The 20,074-nt window shown below is 40.0% G+C and overlaps 1 protein-coding gene across 4 annotated transcripts in view; it reads right to left on the bottom strand.

The window, feature by feature from the left end:
- The window catches only part of LOC133103452 (S-adenosyl-L-methionine-dependent tRNA 4-demethylwyosine synthase TYW1), a 216,153-nt gene that overhangs the window by 145,477 nt on the left and 50,602 nt on the right, over positions 1-20,074 (bottom strand). For all 4 annotated transcript variants that reach the window (XM_061208851.1, XM_061208852.1, XM_061208850.1 and 1 more), the window contains 3 exons: positions 19,751-19,803; positions 4,570-4,688; positions 3,116-3,225 (listed from right to left, as the gene is read on the bottom strand). In XM_061208851.1, coding sequence (XP_061064834.1) covers positions 3,116-3,225; positions 4,570-4,688; positions 19,751-19,803 — 282 coding nt within the window. The remainder of the gene's footprint in view (positions 1-3,115; positions 3,226-4,569; positions 4,689-19,750; positions 19,804-20,074) is intronic.

Genomic DNA, 20,074 nt, shown 5'->3' with positions numbered 1-20,074 from the left:
CGACCTCACCTAACACGTTATTAACATGAAGAAAGGCAGCCTCATGATTTATTCATCTCTTATTTCCATTTAAAGTGCACTTGCAAAAATACTCCTGTCAGAAAAATTACCGTCAAAACTCAGATTGTCATTCTGTATCAAGGACATCTCAGAATGGAAAAATGAATGTCTACTCCTCAGGGCTGCTTCCTCCCATACAAATCCCCTGGGACACAGTTTATTCAGGGAGATTCCCAGATGTCCAGGAAACACATCTTCAGCCATCACCCCATTATTTAAGGGTTCAACTGACTCTTTAGGCACTAAACCAAAACAAACTGATTAGACTCTAAATATAAAATTACTGGCACTTCCCTGCTTCTGATATTATTACCAGGGATGGTTCATTTTATGTGTCAACTTGGCTGGGCCATGGTGCCCAGATATTTGGTCAAACATTATTCTGGATGTTGCCGTGAAGGTGTCTTTTGGATGAGATTAACGTTTAAGTCAGTGGGCTTTGAGTAAAGCAGACTGCCCTCTCTAATGTGGGTGGGCCTCACCCAATCAACTGAAAGCCTTAAAAGAACAAAGGCTGACCTCCCCCAAGCAAGAAGGAATTCTGCCAGCAGACTGCCTCTGCATCTGAACTGCAATTCTTCCTTAAATTTCTAGCCTGCTGGTCTACCCCAATGGATTATTTTTATCTATCTTTTTGATTGGCCAAACCTGCACGATTACATGATCCAATTCCTTAAGCCAATCTCACTCTATCAATCTATCTCTCTATATATATATACACACACCCAAACAGCATCCTGTTGACTCTGTTTCTCTGGAGAATTCTGACTAGTAACTATCCAAAAGAAAACAAGACTTTGCCTTGAAATTTACTTAAAAGGCATATGGTTTATTTGAAGATCAACAATCAATAATATTAACTAAATCAACAAACAGTCTAAGAAAAGCTAATAAATTCCTGATGTGGAGACTTCCTAGTTCTTCACCACACAGTTTCATTTAATTTTCCAAAAGACTGGTAAGAGACACTGCTTTATCCAAATAAGAGAAAATGACTTGTTCAAAAAAAAAAATGCTTGAGACTAAAAGCCAAGATGAAATATTAAAATATTTATTAGCATCTCTGAAGATGCACAATAGGTTAGCACATATATAGACACACACAAATATGTACAGGGCAACTTTCCCTAGAAAATTCATAAAGAATAAAATAAAGGTATAATTGACTATCCTTTATAAATTATTATTGATCTTGAATCATTATTTGCATTGCTTTCCCAATTTCTCCTAGGAAATCAGAATAGTAATAAGAAGTACCGCGGTAAAAAATAACAGATTTGGTCTTTGTTCCTGGTTCCCAACACAAAGCTCCTAGAACCCCTGGGATTTCCTGAGTGGTAGGAGTGTCTTTTGTCCTTCATAAGGAGCCCCCTTTGAGCATACCTAAATTTATGCAAATGGGGTGACATAGGGTAGGATCCCTAAATAGCCTCAGGCTGGGGCTGGTCACCAGAAAGACCAAGTGTTTAAGGGACTGGAACTTTCAACCACACAGACCTGTGAGAAAGGGAAGAGGGGGCTACAAATTAAGCTCTGTAATCTCTTGAACAAGATTTGATGAGCTTCTGGGTTGGTGAACATGCCAGGAGGGTGGCCAACTCCATGGGGACAGAAGCTCCTGGCCTCGGGACCCTTCCAGATGTACTTCTCCACCTGGCTGCTCTTCTGTGACCTCTATATATCCTTTATAATAAAATGGTAAAAATAAGTAAATGTTCCTCTGTTCTGTGAGCCACTCTAACAAACCAGGAATCCAAGGAGGAGGGTGCGGGAACTTCCAATTTATAGCCAGTTGGTCAGAAGCACAGGTAACATCCCAGACTTGTGATTGGCATCTGAAGTGGGAGGCAGTCTTATAGGACTGAATCCTTAACCTGCGGGGCCTGATGCTATCTCCAGACAGTGTCAGGATTGAATTAAATTTGTCGGACACCCAGCCAGTGTCTGCTGAGACCTGGAGAACTGCTGGGTGATGTTAGGAAAACAACATCAGAAGCACTGTGATCTCAAGAAGCAGTGACCTGACCGAACGAATTTCTTTGCATGAAAGAATCACCTGATCTTCAAAAGGCTAATTACTGGGGTTTATAAAGACTCCCATTGATGATGCTAGCACCACAAGAGTGCCTATGTCAAAACAACCTTAGTTGGAATTCATCTTTTTTGTTGTTGTATATGAAAGGAAAGGAGAATAAAGGGGAGAGGACTAACAAGTGGCAGGTGGAGACAGAGGCATGCACATTTAACAGGAACCTAATAGATTTATTTCAGTTGATCATCTGCAGCTGTCATTATATCACTTTACAAGTCCTCCACATCTATCTACGGTAGTGGGTCTCAAAGTATGGTCCCCAGTTCAACAACATCGATACCACCAGGAAATCTGCTCAAAATACACATTCTTGGTTGCTACCTCAGACTTACTGAATCATTCTCTGGGGAAGGAGACCAGGAATCTCTACTTTAATGCACGATTCTGATGCACACTAAAGCTTGAGAACCAGCAATCTCCAGTACAGTCAAATACTTTGAACTATGAGACACAACTAGATCAGGAAATTCTAGAAACTGAGTGGCAGAATTCTACACATCACTGTGGATCATGTGGAGGAAATCTGATTAATATTAACCCTACTTTTTTGTAAGGCATTTATTCAAAAATGCTTTCCCAATACTAACTGATATTACTTAAGAATTTTCCAGTGTTCTAAAATTTTCAGTCCATTCACAAGGCTGCTTTGTACCCACCAAGACAGAACAATAGCAAAAGTTTTTAGGAAGAATGAGGATATATTCCCAGGCAAAACTTACAGGCTGAGTGTACCATATTATAAATAGCTAAGCTTTGAATTAAGTTTTTTAATTCTCCCATCATATAAGATATAAAGTTATTAGTAAAAACTAAAAAGGCCAAAACATATATAATATTTCTACAAAGTTTTCACTTTCTTATACGAGAATTTGCCATCAAGGACAAAATCCTGCCAAAAGAGGCAATTCCTCTGCCAATTTAATTCAGGCTATTAGCATCCCTTTGTAGAGGGACAATAAATACCTCTAAACTGCTTCATCATGTTCTGATGGTTCTCAATGGCTTCCTTTAAGATCATTTCAGCCTGGTCCATCTTCCACCGCCATTCAGTACCCACTGGATTGGTGTGGTGCCTAGAAAAAAGAGGCAGAAGTTCTAAAGGACTCCCTGCATTAAATCTCAGCTAGTTACCTCCTATGAGGGAGTCCATATAATTATAAAATCAGGGTTGGTTTCCTACAAAAAGCTCAGCTATTTATAGCTGTAGTTTACAACTTATTTTGAGTCATGACACCTAGCAGAGAGGGGTAGATGGCAAGTGCCTGGCCAAGACTGAGACTTACTCGGGACAATATAAAACATGCATCCCTCTCACAGCCATACAACATCAGGGCAACGAGCATCCAGTAACGACCACCAGTAGAATATTGTTGCAAGACCCTCTCTGAGAGGCAGTGCAATGGGAAGACCTAATTGAAATCCCAGAAAGGAAACAGAGAACAAAGCAGAAAAAAATGTAGAAAAATTATGGCCAACAATTTTCCAAAGTTAATGAGAAACAATTAACCACAGATCAAAGAAACTCGCAAAACAACAACCAGGATATTTTAAAACAGCCTAAAAATACGGTATCTAAACTAATGAAAACAAAAGAAAATAAGAAAACCTTCAACTTAGGAAAAAAGGACACATTACTTAAGAACAAAGGTTAAAAATTATTTCTGACAACTCATCAGAAAACAAATAAAATAAAAATAAAAATAAAAATAAAAAAAAAAAGGAAACAAATAAGCCAGATGAAACTATAATGACACCTGAAAGAATGCTTAAAGGAAACAAACTTGTTAACTCAGAATTCTATACCCAGTGCAAATATCTTTCCAAAAATGGAGTAATAAAGACTTTTGCAGGACTTCCCTGGTGACTCAGTGGTTAAGAAGCCGCCTGCCAATGCAGGGGACACGGGTTCAAGCACTGGTCCGGGAAGATCCCACATGCCGTGGAGCAACTAAGCCCATGCACCACAACTACTGAGCCTGCGCTCTAGAGCCCGTGCGCCACAACTACTGAACCAGCGCTCTAGAGCCCGCAAGCCACAACTACTGAGCCCGCATGCCACAACTACTGAAGCCCACGTGCCTAGAGTCCATGCTCCACAACAAGAGAAGCCACCGCAATGAGAAGCCCACACACCCCAACGAAGAGGAGCCCCAACTCACTGCAGCTAGAGAAAGCCCGCATGCAGCAACGAAGACCCAACGCAGCATCTTTAAAAAAAAAAACAAAACTGGCAAGCCCCTGATAAAACTGATCAAGAAAAAAAACAACAAATGCATAAATATAACATTAGGAATGAAAAAGGGGATTAATTACAGAAACAACAGAGCTTTAGGTAAATCTGAGTGCAGTGTTGGGCAGAAATTGATTATTACAGATCATTACATATTTGGTCACCATGGCCATTCATTTTTACTTACCGCCAACAGAAGACACATTTATTTGCACATGCCAAGCTCGGGGTAGTTTCCATGCAACGATGGCTTTCAATGCCATAGAACGTATGTTTATAGCAACCTCCTCTTCCTCGGAGCATGGACTGTGAAAGTAAAAAACAAACGATAATTTGAATAAAATCCTCAAAGCAAGGAAACAAAACACCAAGGCATCATTTTAAAGAAGAAACCATGTGTTTCGCAAGCATAAATACCCCTACTGGTAGCTGCATGAGGCAGAAAATTAACATTAAAGCCTTATAGTGTTTTGACGGTGTTTGGGTTTTGATACTGTTCTGGGTTTTCTACAACCTAATGAGATAAACCTGTGATTCATTAACTCTGAAAGTTCTATAGGGAGGACCGTGGATGCTTTCATTTTCAAATCCACCCAACTGCCTCAAATATTAGTACAATAATATATAATGCCAAAGGAGAGATAAGACAGGCTCCCAGAATAGGGGGGGCGGTGTAGCGCTCATCTGAAAGAGTATCTCTGCATTGAATAAAGGAGGGTGGGTTAGGGAATGCAACCTGGAGCATATTCTATGTCAACCGAATGGTAGAATTTGAATATACTGAGACTGTTGAGGGGGCAAACAGCATGTACACAAGAAACAGATTATTCCAAAAAAGAACACTATTTAATATGTGATTGGTAAAACCACGGGAAGTGCAGTAAGAAAGGTAATTTGAAGAAACACTGCAGATCAACTCAGGGTTGGAATCACAAGACACTATCGAGCTTCCTGAGGTATAATCAGAAAGATCCATCCAGGAGCTCTGTGCAAGATGGGCTTGATTCAGTAAAAGTGAAACCTGTGAGGAGGTTACGCAAGAAAGGTCATGGTGACTTGGCTCAAAACATTAGTGGAGGAAACGGGAAGGGTACTAAAGAGGTACAATCAGTGCCTTTCCCAATTAGAGGGGCAAAACAGAGGAAGTCATCCAAAATAACTGAGGTTTTGAGCCTAAGTGACTGACATACTATGGAACTAACAATGGGAACAACAAACGAGGAGACATAGATGGAGAGCCTTTACACATATATAACAGTGTATAGTATACATCAGTGTACTGATATTACAGTGCTGTCCACATAAAATCTACCAGCTTGTTACTATGTCAGTTGATCACAAAGTCTTATTTTTTGGTCCTGATAAAAGGGGTTCCCCTGTCCATCTCACTTAGTACTTACACTAAGAAAAATAGAGTGAAGGAAAAATATTGTTCAGGATAACTGTTTCTACAAACTCTCTTCCAAGTTCCCAATAAAATATTCAAGAAGGCAAACAAAATATTTATCTTGCAAGTAACACTGAAAACTACAAAGTCCACCACATGCAAAAGTCACAGAGTAATTACCACTAAATATCAATATCACGCCAATGGAGAAACCAAGTTGAAGACTTCCATGTTTCATTCATTACTTAGCAATTAGTTAATGTACTTCAAGCATGCTGTGTACTGAATGTACCATGACTAATAAGACAGAGCCCCTACCCATGATCTGTTTGGAGGAAATGGCAAGTAAGCAAGAAAAATGTGCAATACTATTATGATAGTCTGATTGAATCAATTACGATTCTTTTGCAAGCAATAGAAACGGAGCCTGGCTAAAGAGAAAAAGAATTTATTGAAAGGATTTCACAGCTCATAGACCCATTATAAAGGCAAGAACGAAGGAAGGCTGGCGGCAGGACCACCACTCAATCCCCCAGAAGCCATATACTATAGACACCACCCCTCTCTGGATACCATCACCAGCACCACCCCTGAATGGCAGATGCTGCTGCCACCAGCACAAGAATGAGTTCTCCGTGTCCCAGTCCCTTTCCACCACTCACTCCACACTCAAAGTCTCCGGCTGAAAAGAATGACTATCCTAGATGACACTTTTATACCCAAGTTGCCACGACGTGGTACCAGGAAACAGTATCTGTCTTCTTTAGCTTCTGTAGCAGGCAGTGGGCCCTCACATCAAACAAAGCCCGTTTAATGGGAAATTCCCCAAACATGAAAAGACTCAGATGCTGGGCAAGCAGAGAAAAGACAAATGTCCAGCATGGTATTACTGGAGCCCATGGGACAGATGACCAACTCAGCCCAGCCTTCCAGGACCAGTGAGAACGCCTCAGAGGTGAGATGTCCAAACTGAATACTGAAAGGCTAAAAGGATAAAGGGACAGACACATTTGAGAAGGATGGCATGTTTTTCTTTTAAAAACTGTTTTCTATAAGTTTTACACTTTAGATTTAAGGTCCTGATCCATTTTGAGTTAATTTTTAACTCAAAATGTGTGTATGTTTGTGTGTGTGTATGTGTCAGTGTGTGTACTTTTGGTGTATGTGGTTTGGTGGTGGTGGGTTTTTTTGGTTTTTTGTCTATGGATGTCTAATTTCCCCAGCACCATTAGTTGGAAAGGTTATCCTTCCTCCAAGGAATCGCTTTTGAACCTTTGTAAAATATCAGTTAAGCATATTTGTGGGTTTGTTTCTGAGATCTCCATTCTGTCCCATTGATCTATGTGTCCGTCCCTCCACCAACACCATACCGTCTTGATTACTGTAGCAATACAGTAAGCTGTAATATCTGGATATATGGTTCCTCCCCTTTTATTCTTCTTCAATACTGTTTAAGCTATTTTACATTCCTGTGCCTTTCCTTTTAAATTTTATAATAAGTTGTCTATTTCTACAAAAACCTTCCTGGGATTTTAATAGGAATTGCATTAAACCCACAGATCAATTCGGGCAAAATTGATGTTTTACAATATTGAGTCTTTCAATCCATGAACACTTATTTCGATTTACATTTAGATTTTTATTTACATTTACTTAGATTTTCATTGGTTTCTGATTTGAGATCTTTCCTCATTTCTAATATAAGTATGCATTGCTGGAAATTTCTCTCTGAGCACTGCTTGAGCTGCATCCTATATATCGATATAATTTTTGTTTTTTACTATCATTCAGTTCTATGTATTTTTTCATTTCCTTTGAGACTTCCTCTTTGACCCAAGGCTTATTCAGAAATGTGTGTTTAATTTCCACATATCTAGAGATTTTCCTTTTGTTTCTATTATTGATTTCTAGTTTGATTCCATTATGGTCAGAGAATGCACTCTGTATGATTTTAATACTTATAAACCTGCTGAGGTTTGTTCTATGGCCTAAGACATGGTCTATCTTGGTGAATGTTCCATCGGCACTTGGAAGAAATGCATATTCTGCTGTTGCTGGGTGGTATGTTCTCTATATGTCAACTAGATTCTACTGGCTAACTCTACTATTGAGATTTTCTACAGCCTTGTGATTTTCAGTCTAGTAGTTCTAGCAGTTGCTGAGAGGCGATTTCAAAGTGACCAACTATAACTGTGGATTTGGTTTCTTTTGTGTTTTTTTTTTATTTCTCCATTCAACTATGTCAGCTTTTGCTTGATTTATTTTGAGCCTCTGATGTTTGGTACATATTCATATAATGCAGATTGATCTTTTTATCATTACAAAATGTCACTCTGTCTCTAGTAATTTTCTTTGCTCTGAAGTCTACTTAATCTGGTATTAATATAGGCAATCCTGCTTTTTGGATTACTGTTGGCATGGTATATATTTTTCTATCATTTTACTCAACCTACCTGTGTCACTGAATTTGAAGTGAGTTTCTTGTAAACATCTTATATTTGGGTCATTTTTTAAAACCACTCTGCCAATCTCTATCATTTGATGGATATATGTAGAATATTTACATCTGAAGTAATTATTTATGAATTAGCCCTAAAATAGTCTATTTTATTATTTGCTTCCTGCTTATTCCCTCTGATTCTCATTCTTGTTAGTCTTTTCTTGATTTCCTACAGGTTACTTAAACATTTTTAGGATTCCATCTTAATGTTTTTTTGTTTTTGAGTGTATCTCTTTGTATAGTTTTTGTAGTGGTTGTTCTGGGTATAAAAATATACATACTAGTAGATCTATCACAGTCTACTAGTAAAAACATTTTACCACCTTCAAGTGAAGTGTGGAAACATCCCTTCCATTCAGATCCCTTTAATTTTCCCTCTTTCAAATTAAATATTATTGTCTTGAGTATCACATGGTGTTATAATTTTTGTTTCAATCATCAAATATGATTTATAAAAGTTATAAGGAAAATGATCATCTACTGTATGTACCCATATTTCTGCTCTTTCGATCATTCTGCCTTCCTTTCTGGTGCTCTAAGAATCTTTTATCACTTCATTAGGTTGAAGAGCTTCCTTTAGCTGGTCTTTAAGAGAAGATTTGCTAGAAACAGATTCTTTCAGTTTTCTTTCACCTGATAATGTCTTTATTTAATCTTCATTCTTGAAGGATCGTTTTGCCAGTCACAAAAATCATGATTGACAGTTATTTTCTTTCAACACTTGAAAAACCATGTGCTGCTTCCCTCTGGCCTCCATGATTTCAGATGAGAAATCTGACATCAAATTGATGTTAGTACATTGTTTATCTCTAGCATCTTTCGAGACTTTTTTCTTCTTTAGTTTTCAGATCATTAATTTTAGGGTATCTCCATGTGGATGTCCTTGGTTCTATCCTGTTTGGAGTTTGCTCTCTGCTGTTCAGATTGGGTAAATTCTATTGACTTGTCCTGGTCACAGATCATTCTGTTATTTGGTAAGGTCCCTGACTCTATCCTCTGTCATCTCCACTCTATTACTGTGCCCATTCAGTGAGTTTTTATTTCTGTTATTGTATTTTTTCAATTTTATAATTCCTTCTTGGTTCCTTTTATAACTTCTATTTCTTTGCTGAGATTTTTTATTCTTTCATTTGTTTCAAGAGACTTTGTAACTGATTGCTGAAGCATTTTTACGACAGCTGCTTTAAAATCCTTGTCAGATGATTCCACCATCTGATTCATCTGGTGTTGGTGTCAGTTCATTATCTTTTTTTGCTCAAGTTGTGATTTTCATGGTTCTTGGAATGACAGGCGCTTTTTTTTTTTTACTGCATCCTAGACATTTTGTCTACTATGTTAGGAGGCTCTAGATCCTATTTCATTCTTTCATTTTAGCAGCAGGCACTTTGTTTAGGTTGAGCCTGCAGGTCCTGGACTATTTTTGTATGCTGTGGCTCCAACGGCTGTTTAATTTTCAGAGGCTTTGCATTGAAATTTTGCTTGGGCTCCCACTGATCTCTGCTGGTAGCATCAGAGTGGGTGAAAGAGGTTTCTCCAGGGTGACCCACTAGAGGTCTCTCAATGGAGGAGGCGAGTCTCAGGCCAGCAGGCTTCCCAGAGCAGGCTGCTTGTGTGGCAGAGTCCCTCTGGCCAATGGCCCTGGGTAGCCCCAGTAACTCTGAGTGGGAGAGGGAAGTCTCAGGACACACGAACAAAGAGGCTTGGCTTCCCCAGATGGGCCACTTCTTGTGGTGGGGTCCCTCTTGCCAGTGCCACGCAGCCACCATGGTATCTCTCAGAGGGGGAAGGGAGTCTTGGGCCCAGCAGGCATGGAGAATATTTCACAGGCCAGGTCGACTGTTGCAGGAGTAAGGTGGTAAGGAGGAGTCTCTCTCTTTCCACTTGTACTTGACCGCCTGGCATCTCTTAGCAGGAGAGGGGAATTTACGGTCCAGCAGGGAAGGAGAGCACTTGTCCCAGCTGCTTATTGTTGGTAGGGCTCCCAACTGATCCCCTTTGCCAGTGGTTCCGGGCTCCCTTGAATATGTCAGAGGGACTCCCAGTCCATACTAGGGAGGAACAAGCCTAACTGAGTGGCCTTCTGTTGCTAGATTAAGGCTCAGTAAACACAGGGTCTGGGCCGCCTTCTTCTTTAGGTGGAGGGATGTAAGACAACCTGCTGCTCTGTTGTTCTTCCAGTGCTGGGGTCCCAAACCAGTCAGCCTTCCTCTTACCCCATTCCAGAGTTCTTATTTGGTTGCCTCTTGTGTTTTCCAGGGTTTAGAGTTGTGCATAGCAGGAAGAAGCAAGGAGAAAAAGGTTTATGCCATCTTGCCCAGACTGGAAGTCTTTAGACATTATATTTTGAAAGGAAGTGCTCCCATATCTAAAAATTAGTAGATAAGCAGGGTGCAAAAAGAAAACACATGAGAGCAATACATGCTTAGAACCAAGTTTTCATGTTATGAACCTAGGAGAAAAAGATCATAAATAACCTCAGATTCATTAATTCATGAATTCTTATCCTCAAGGCAAATGAGAGCAATACAACCTCGAAAGTACAACTGTAGCCCAGTAGATCCACACTGAATGAATGCAAGATACCACTGCTAGATAAGCTCTGTGTACATCAACCTGGTGGGGATGGAGGTGGGGTGCGGGGAGACAATGCTCCATGGGTCTTTCTCTGAATGTCCTGCAAGCAGAGGCCCTGACTGCCCTTATTCTAGACTACCTTTTCAAAAAGTTTTACATAGTGAATAGTCTTGGAAGATACAGTGTCTCCCTCTGGGGCAAATGATGGGTATGTCTACTGTTCAGTATAATGAAGATGTGTCCCTCTAGGGCAAAGGTCAGGCAGGATTACTGCCAATTATAAAAGATTGATGTTCCCTAAGTCTGGGGCTCCTCTCCTACAACGTATGTGCAGATGTTACACCTGGCCTTCCTAGTGCTGCTTTATGGGAACCGGGGCTCAGGAACCAGAGCAAATGATAATATTCTGGCTACTGTTATTATTATGAGTAATAAACTGTACTTGCCTTCTGCCAGCATCCATGAACCGGTGGCAGGCTAACTTGCTAGCCTGCAACTAGGGTAAAATTTCAGACTCTTCCATTTTTGACAGGGGATGGAGAGTTCAATGCAGAGGTCAATAAACAGCAGCCCATGGGCCAAAGCCAGGCTACTGCCTGTTTGCTATAAGTAAAGTTCTACTGGAATACTGTCACCCATATTTGTTTACTTACATCTATGGCTGCTCTGGGGCTACAATGGCAGAGGTGAAAAGCTGCAACAAGATCGTATGACCCACAAACCTTAAAAAGTCACTATCTGGCCCTTTAAGAAAAGGTTTGCTAACCCTTGATTTAGACATTTATTTCATATAACAGAGCAAAGTAAATTCTAAACTGGTTAAACAAACGGTTAAAAAAGTACAAACAGGAGGAGGATTGAGGAAAGACAAAGGAGCAGGAAGCAGCAGAAATCTGTCTCCCCAACTGGACATGAATCTCAATCTGCCTGCTGTGCTTTGTCTTTGACCCAGGAGTCCTGGGTCCTCCACCAACATCTATGAAACTCTGCCAGGTGACTTGTTGGCTTGTAGGCTGAAAGAGCAGACCCTCCACAGTTAACACTAGCCCCTGGCTCCTTTGAGCGTCTCATGCCATAGAAACAAATTTTGTCAAGAACCAAGGGGATCTCTGGGACATCTCTTTAGTATTCTCATTTACAGTAGTAGAACTTAAGAAAAGCTTGCAGAAGGGGCCACTACCGGCTCAAACTCTTCATTGACAATCACACACCTGGTAAGGAAGCATTACTGATAGAGCACAGAGGAACATGGCCTGCCCCGTGGAAGAAGGAAGGTATAAATACCAACCATGACCAGGTGACCAAGTGTGAATATGAGCAGAGTTATAAATATACATATTATCTTCCTTGTTTGGATATATATAATTGTTTCTCCTCCCCTCCAACTGTTTTATATAAGATGGGTCAGTGGTGGTTAACATTATAATGTCATCCTTAGGTTAGAGGATCTCAAAAGAGAGTGAAAGGAGAGAGTAAATACATCCTTCCTTGCATGAATAATAGTTGCAACAGGTTAGGCAGAAGCAAATGTTTTATTTATACTATGGATTGAAAACATAAATACAGGTAGAAGGGTGGGTACAGATGCTGAGTATCACAAGGGGTAGACCATGCTGTTAATACTGAGTCCTGTGCCTGCGCTTCTAAGCAGGGGTTAAGGAGCCCTTACACCTCAGGGAATTTCTCAGATTCCCTTGCCCAAGGGGTTCTGATTTAGACTCCACCAAGAAGAGGCATTTATGCAAGATTTAGATGGCAAGAAAGGAGAAACCATTATTCCTCCCTGGCAGCAGCTGGCAGACACAAGGGCATACAACAAACACTGAGTCTGCAGCAGCTTCCAAGCAAGCTCCTGGGAAACATTTGCTTTCACGTTGCCAGCGTCTCAGGTCACTTCCAGCGGTGTCCTGTGAGTCCAGCACTTTTCGACTTTCTCAAAGCAAGAAGCAGTTCTCTCTGACCTTCACTACCCCAGGCCTTTCAGTGGCTTTGTAAGCATTCAGTTAATTTACTTTATTAAATCTGTTCTTGCTAAAATACCCAGGATGGTTTCTGTTTTCCTGACTGGTACAGATGGGTAGGATTCAGTCAGGTGGAGATCAGAGCGGGGAAGAGAAGCAGCACATGATGTATGAAGGTTAAAACAGAAAATAAAGCTGAACAAGTAGATCAGAACTACACTAAGTAGGGTCTTCCTCGGGTTCAGGGCTTTACATAATTCATCTGACAAACGTTTACCACATGCCAGGCTCTGTTTTTGGTATTGGAAAGAAAAACAAAGACTCTTAGGTTGGGGAGGACCTGAAAAGGGAAGGGAGGAGACAGATAATAAACAAGATATAATCTATTAAGTGGTAATAATTGCTATGGAGAAATTCCAAGCAGTGTAAGGGGATAGGAGGGAAGGTTGTTATTTTATATCAGGCGGTCAAGGGAGAGCCTCTCTGATAGAGGCTCACTGAGCAGAGATCTAAGTGAGCAGACAGAGACCAGAAAGCCAGAGAGGAGTCTGAGTTCAGTGTACTCAGGTCAGGGAACAGCAAGAAGGCTAGTAAGGCTGGACCGAAGCATGGCAGACCAGACTGAGTAAGATGGGAACCCCTGGAGGTTCTGAGTGAAAGAGTGAGACATCTGGCTGCTGTGTAGGGAACAGACAGTGGAGATGACAAGAATGGAACCAGGAAAAGAAGGCAGAAGATCACTTAAATAATAAAAGGAATATATGACAGTGACTTGGACCGAGGTATAAGAGTACAAGGGGTGAAAAGCAAGTAGTTGCATTCTGGATATATTTTGAAAGATTTGCTCACAGAATAGATGTGGGAGGGTAAAAAAACAAACAAACAGGGACTTCCCTGGTGGCGCAGTGGTTAAGAATCCGCCTGCCAATGCAGGGGACACGGGTTCGAGTCCTGGTCCAGGAAGATCCCACATGCCTCGGAACAACTAAGGCCGTGTGCCACAACTACTGAGCCTGTGCTCTGAAGCCCGCAAGCCACAACTACTGAGCCCACATGCTGCAACTACTGAAGCCCGTGTGCCTAGAGCCCGTGCTCCGCAACAAGAGAAGCCACCGCAATGAGAAGCCCACGCACCGCAACGAAGAGTAGCCCCCGCTTGCCGCAACTAGAGAAAGCCCACCGCAGCAACGAAGACCCAATGCAGACAATAAATTAATTAATTAATTAAAAACAAACAAACAAACAAACAAAAAAACAACAGAAGAGTATAAATGACTCCCAGGTTTTTGGCCTGAGCAACTGAAAGGTAGCATTGCCATAAACTGCTGGAGTGAAGACTGAGGGGAACAGATTTAGGAGAGGAATCAGGAATTCCGTTTCTGACACATTAAGTTCAAGATGCCTATTACACATCCAAATTGATATACTGACTAAGAAGTAATGAAGAGCCACCATAGGCTCTGAAAACGGAATGGCTAAATGAGAACTGAACTTGAGATTAACCTGGTTAATGTCTGATAAACTGAGCAGGGGAGGCGGGGCGCATTCACTGGAAGCCAGAAGTAGAGGGAAAAAAGCTAGCTGCAATGTTCAGGAGGACAACCTGAACTTCGAGGGTGGCAATGAAAATGGATTGGGGCAGAGGTTCTCAATGGGGCCAACACTACCCCGGGGGGTATTTTGGAAATTTGTGGAAATACTTTTGTTATCAAAATGGTTGGGAGGCCCTAGTGGCAAAAAGTAAGGGAGGGGTCAAGTGTTTCACATCTCCTGCAATGCTTAAGATAGTCACACACACACACACACAAACACACACACAAAAAGTGTCCTTTAATCCACTTCCTTTCAAATGACTCACCAGACCTCCATACTTGTGAAAAACCTATTATAATCATCCAAGCTTAGATCCCAACTTCATTTTACCAATGAAGTATTTTCTGCACATCTTACCACACACTGAATTTTCCAGGAATGCAGCTATTATGTAAAATGAGGAAAGAAAACACTTTCTTTGATGCAAAGCTTTTATAAGAAATTTCAGCATTTTGAAAAACCATGTCACAGAGAACAATGCTGTTTCCAGTATTTAAGTCACCAACACAATACCTGTATCCCATGTTATATTCGCAGGTGTCACCAATAAATACATTACAGAAGAGATTTGAGATGCTTTTGGTAGACTTGGAACCAAACATTAAGTTAACAGACATATGAAATGCAGGATTCTCACTAATCAAAGTTGTTTAAAAAGTTAGTGTGGTCATTTTATGTATTAATTTTTATAGCACAATGATGAGAAATCTATCTTGCAATAGTTATTTGAAATTGAACTTGTTTATTTTGGGGTTGCCTGTCATCTTTAAATCTTACTCTGAAAGTGTCACCAGAGGTCCACCTCACTTCCCTCAACCACTCTTACTACCAGTTCTGTTTCCAATCCACCCACATAGATCAAAGGAAAAGAATAGAGAACCCAGAAATAAACCTACACTTACACGGTTAACTAATCTACGACAAAGGAGGCAAGAATACACAATGGGAAAAAGACAGCCTCTTCGTTAAACGATGTTGGGATTACTGGACAGCTACATGCCAAAGAAGCAAAATGAACTATTTTCTCTCACCATATACAAAAATAAACTCAAAATGGATCAAAGACTTAAATGTAAGGTCTGAAACCATAAAACTCCTAGAAGAAAACATAGGTGGCACGCTCTTTAACATCAATCTTAGCAATATTTTTTGGATCTGTCTCCTAAGGCAAGGGAAACAAAAGCAAAAATAAACAAATGGGACTATATCAAACTAAAAATCTTTTGCACAGTGAAGGAAGCTATCAACAACAAAAAAAACAGCCTACTAAATGGGAGAAGATATTTGCAAACAATATATCCAATAAGGGGTTAATATCCAAAATACGTAAAAACACATACAACTTAATAGCAACAACAAACAAACAAACAACCTGATTAAAGAATGGGCAGGGGGGCTTCCCTGGTGGCGCAGTGGTTAAGAGTCCACCTGCCAATGCAGGGGACATTGGTTTGATCCCTGGATCGGGAAGATCCCACATGCTGCTGAGCAACTGAGCCCGTGCACCACAACTACTGAGCCTGCACCCTAGAGCCCGCAAACCACAACTACTGAAGCCCTTGCACCTAGAGCCTGTGCTCTGCAACAAGAGAAGCCACCGCAAGGAGAAGCCTGTGCACCGCAACAGAGAGTAGCCCCCACTTGCCACATCTAGAGAAAGCCCGCGAGCAGCAACAAAGATCCAATGCAGCCAAAAATAATAATAAAAATTAAAAAATAAAGAATGGGCAGGGGACCTGAATAGACATTTTTCCAAAGAGGAAATGCAGATGGCCAATAGACACATGAAAAGATGATTAACAACACTAATCATCAGCGACATGCAAATCAAAACCACAATGAGATACTACCTCACATCTTTCAGAATCACTATCATCAAAAAGACAACAAATAATAAGTGATGGCGAGGATGCGGAGAAAAAGGAACCCTCATGCACTGCTGGTGTGATTGTAAACTGGTGCAGCCACTATGGAGAACACTATGGAAGTTCCTCAAAAAAATAAAAATAGAACTGCTATATGATCCAGCAATTTCACTGCGGATATTTACCCAAAGAAAACAAAAACAGTAGTTGGAAAAGATATATGCACTCCGATGTTCAATGGAGCATTATTTACAAAGCCAAGATATGGAAGCAACCTTAGTGTCCATTGATAGAGGAATGGATAAAGAAACTGTGCTGTGTGTGTGTGTGTGTGTGTGTGTGTGTGTACACACAATGGAATATTACTCAATCATAAAAAAGAATGAAATCTTGACATTTGCAACAACATGGATGGACCTTGAGGGTACTATGGTAAGTAAAATAAGTCAGAGAGAGAAAGACAAATACCACGTGATCTCACTCATATGCGGAATCTATAAAACAAAACAAACAAACAAAACAAAATGAAAACAGACTCAGATACAGAGAATGGGTCATTGCCAGAAGGGAGAGGAGAGAGGATGGACAAACCAGGTGAAGGGAATTAAGAGGTTCAAACCTCCAGTTATATAATAAATACATCACAGGGATATAATATACAACAGAAGGAATATGGGCAACAATATCGTAATAACTTTGTAAGGGGACAGACGGTTACTAGACTTATTGTGGTGATCCTTTCATAATGTATGCAAATGTCAACTTATGTCATATATCTGAAACTAACATAATATTGTCACTGTATTTTCATTAAAAAATAAAATAAAATAATTTTTAATGCTGTCTTATTTGTGCCCATAGGATTTTAATTTATGGAGGTGACTGAGTGCCAACATAGGCCAACGCTATTGAAGGAATATATTACTTACATATCCCAAGAGAAGGGTGCACACCACACCACACAGGGTTTGTTCAGGAGACAGAGGAGTGAGGGGGAAGCCTGGGCCAGAGCCTTTACTGGAGCTTCCTCAGGAAAGGAAAGGCAGAGCAAAGTAAACAATGCAGGATTGGCTAGTATGAATTATTCCAGTGGGCTTTGCGCTACAAGGCTATCTCTAGTTTTCTGGTAGCTGGACCTGGGATGATTTAGGACAGGGAAAATATTGGCTTGGTATGTGAGAGAGTTAGATAAGGAGGTAGCTGAAAGCTACAGATTCAGAATTACGTATGAAAGGCATGCTCAAGGTAAACTGCTGTTAATCTTTAGGAATTAGCCCCGGGGAGGGGCAGTCTCTGTAAGACTGCAGAGCATCAAGAATGCAGAAAATAAGAAATTATAGTTCATGTAATTGACCCTGTGGTGAAGAGATAACAAATAGACAAATATAGAATCTAAGAAAACAGAACAAATAGAAACAACAGAAATTCACAGGCTGATCCTAAAATGTATATGGAAATGCAAAAGGCCCAGAAGAGGGGAAACAATCTTGAAAATTAAAAAAACAAGACAGAGAACTTATACTGCATGATTTCAGACTTATTACAAAGCGAGAGTAATCAAGACAATGTGGTACTGGCTTCAGGAGAGACAAACACATCAATGCAACAGAATAAGGGCAGTCCAGACACAGGCCTACCCATATAGCTGATTGAATTTTCTACAAAGCCCTAAAAGTAATTCAAAGGTGAAAGGAAAATCTTTTTCAACAAATGATGCTAAAACACCCGAATATCCATATAGGGGGCAGGTGGTAGGAAGGAACAATCTTGACCTTTACCTTATACCATTCATAAAAATTAATTCACAGACCCAAACATAAAAGTTAAAACTATATATGAAGCTTCCAGAAGAAAACACAGACTATCTTTGTGACCTTAAAGCTGACAAAGATTTCTTAAAGTACAAAAAGTACTAACCATAAAAGAAAAAATGATAAATTGGACTTTATTCAAATTAAAAACTTCAAAAGAGGGACTTCCCTAGTGGCACAGTGGTTAAGAATCCACCTGCCAATGCAGGGGACATGGGTTTAAGCCCTGGTCCAGGAAGATCCCACATGCCGCAGAGCAACTAAGCCCATGTGCCACAACTACTGAGCCCATGTGCCACAACTACTAAAGCCCACGTGCCTAGAGCCCATGCTCCGCAACAAGAGAGACCACCGCAATGAGAAGCCTGTGCACCGCAACGAAGAGTAGCCCCTGCTCGCTGCCACTACAGAAAGCCCGCACGCAGCAATGAAGACCCAACACAGCCAAAAATAAATAAGTTAGTTAATTAATTAATTTAAAAAAAAAAAACAACTTCAAAAGATACCACTAGGAAAATGAAAAAGGAAGCCACAGACTAGGAGAAAATAATCATACTGCACATCAGGCAAAACACTCATATCCACAATATATAGAGAACTCCTACAAGTCAATAATACAAAGTCAGACAACTCAACTTGGGTAAAATATTTGAACAGACACTTCACAACTATGAAAGGCCAATATGCACATGAAAAGGTGCTCCTCATCATCGATAGTCATCAGCAAAATGTAAATTAAAACCAAAGTGGTACCACTTCACATTCATCAGGAAAAAGATGTGTAATCCCACATGATGATGAGAATATGTAGCAACTTTCATAAATTGCTGAGGCAAGTATAAAATAGTACGACCACACTGAAAACAGACTGGGAGTTTCTTATAAAGTTAAATATATACCTGCCCTACGACTTAACAATTCCACTCCTAGGTATGTACCCAAATGAAATCGAAACATATGTTCACCAAAAAAACCATTGTACAAACACATTCATAGCCGTTTTATTCATAATAGCCAAAAACTGAGAACAACTCAAATAACTATCAACAGATTAAAAACTGTGGTATGTTCACACTACTGAATAGTACTCACCAATAAAAAGGAATGAACTACTGATACACATTACATGTGGATAAATCTCTGAAACATTATGTTGAGTTTAAGAAGCCACGTGCAAAAGGCTACACGTTATATGATCCTATTCATGTGAAATTCTACAACAGGCAAAACTAAACTACAGTGATAGCAACGAGAACAACTGTTGCCTGGCTGTGGAGGAGGGGGTATTGACCAGAAATGGGCATAAGTGAATTTATCGGAGTGAGGAAAGTAGTCTATAGCTTAATTCAGGTGGTGGATAAGGGTTTTTACATCCATCAAAATATGCTGAACTTGGACTTCCCTGGCGGTCCAGTGGTTAAGACTCCATGCTTCCAATGCAAGGGCCACGGGTTTGATCCCTGGTCGGGGAACTAAGATCCCACATGCCATGAGTCGTGGCCAAAAGGTTAAAAAAAAAAAAAAAAAAAAAAAGCTGAACTCATTTAACTAATTCATTCAAAATCATTACATTTTATTAAATGTAAATTATACCTTTAAAATGGTAAAATTCATTGCATATAATAGCCATATAAAAGTTGCATAAAACAGAAATAATATTTGAATAAAAACAAATACCTTTGTCCACCTGCAAAGCTTCACCCCAGAGTGGCTCCCAATCAACTGATAACCTGAATGAAAAAACAGGGAACACAAAGTTGAACTGATTCAAAGCCTCATATCAAAAAGTGATTATAAAACTGTAGCAAAATCATTTTTCTTTGTTTAAATAATGATAGACAACAATCCAATGCCACTAAGGTTTAATTCACCAGGATGATAATACAATTTAAAACATGTATGCATCTAATAACACAGACTCAAAATACATAAAGAAACAGTAAGCTAATCCAAAATCACAGGGAGATATTTTAAGATCTCTCAGTATATAACAGATCTCAT

The sequence above is a fragment of the Eubalaena glacialis genome, chromosome 13, assembly GCF_028564815.1.
Source record: "Eubalaena glacialis isolate mEubGla1 chromosome 13, mEubGla1.1.hap2.+ XY, whole genome shotgun sequence".
NCBI classification, from domain to species: Eukaryota; Metazoa; Chordata; class Mammalia; order Artiodactyla; family Balaenidae; genus Eubalaena; species Eubalaena glacialis.
This window is presented reverse-complemented; position numbering and strand designations above follow the sequence as displayed.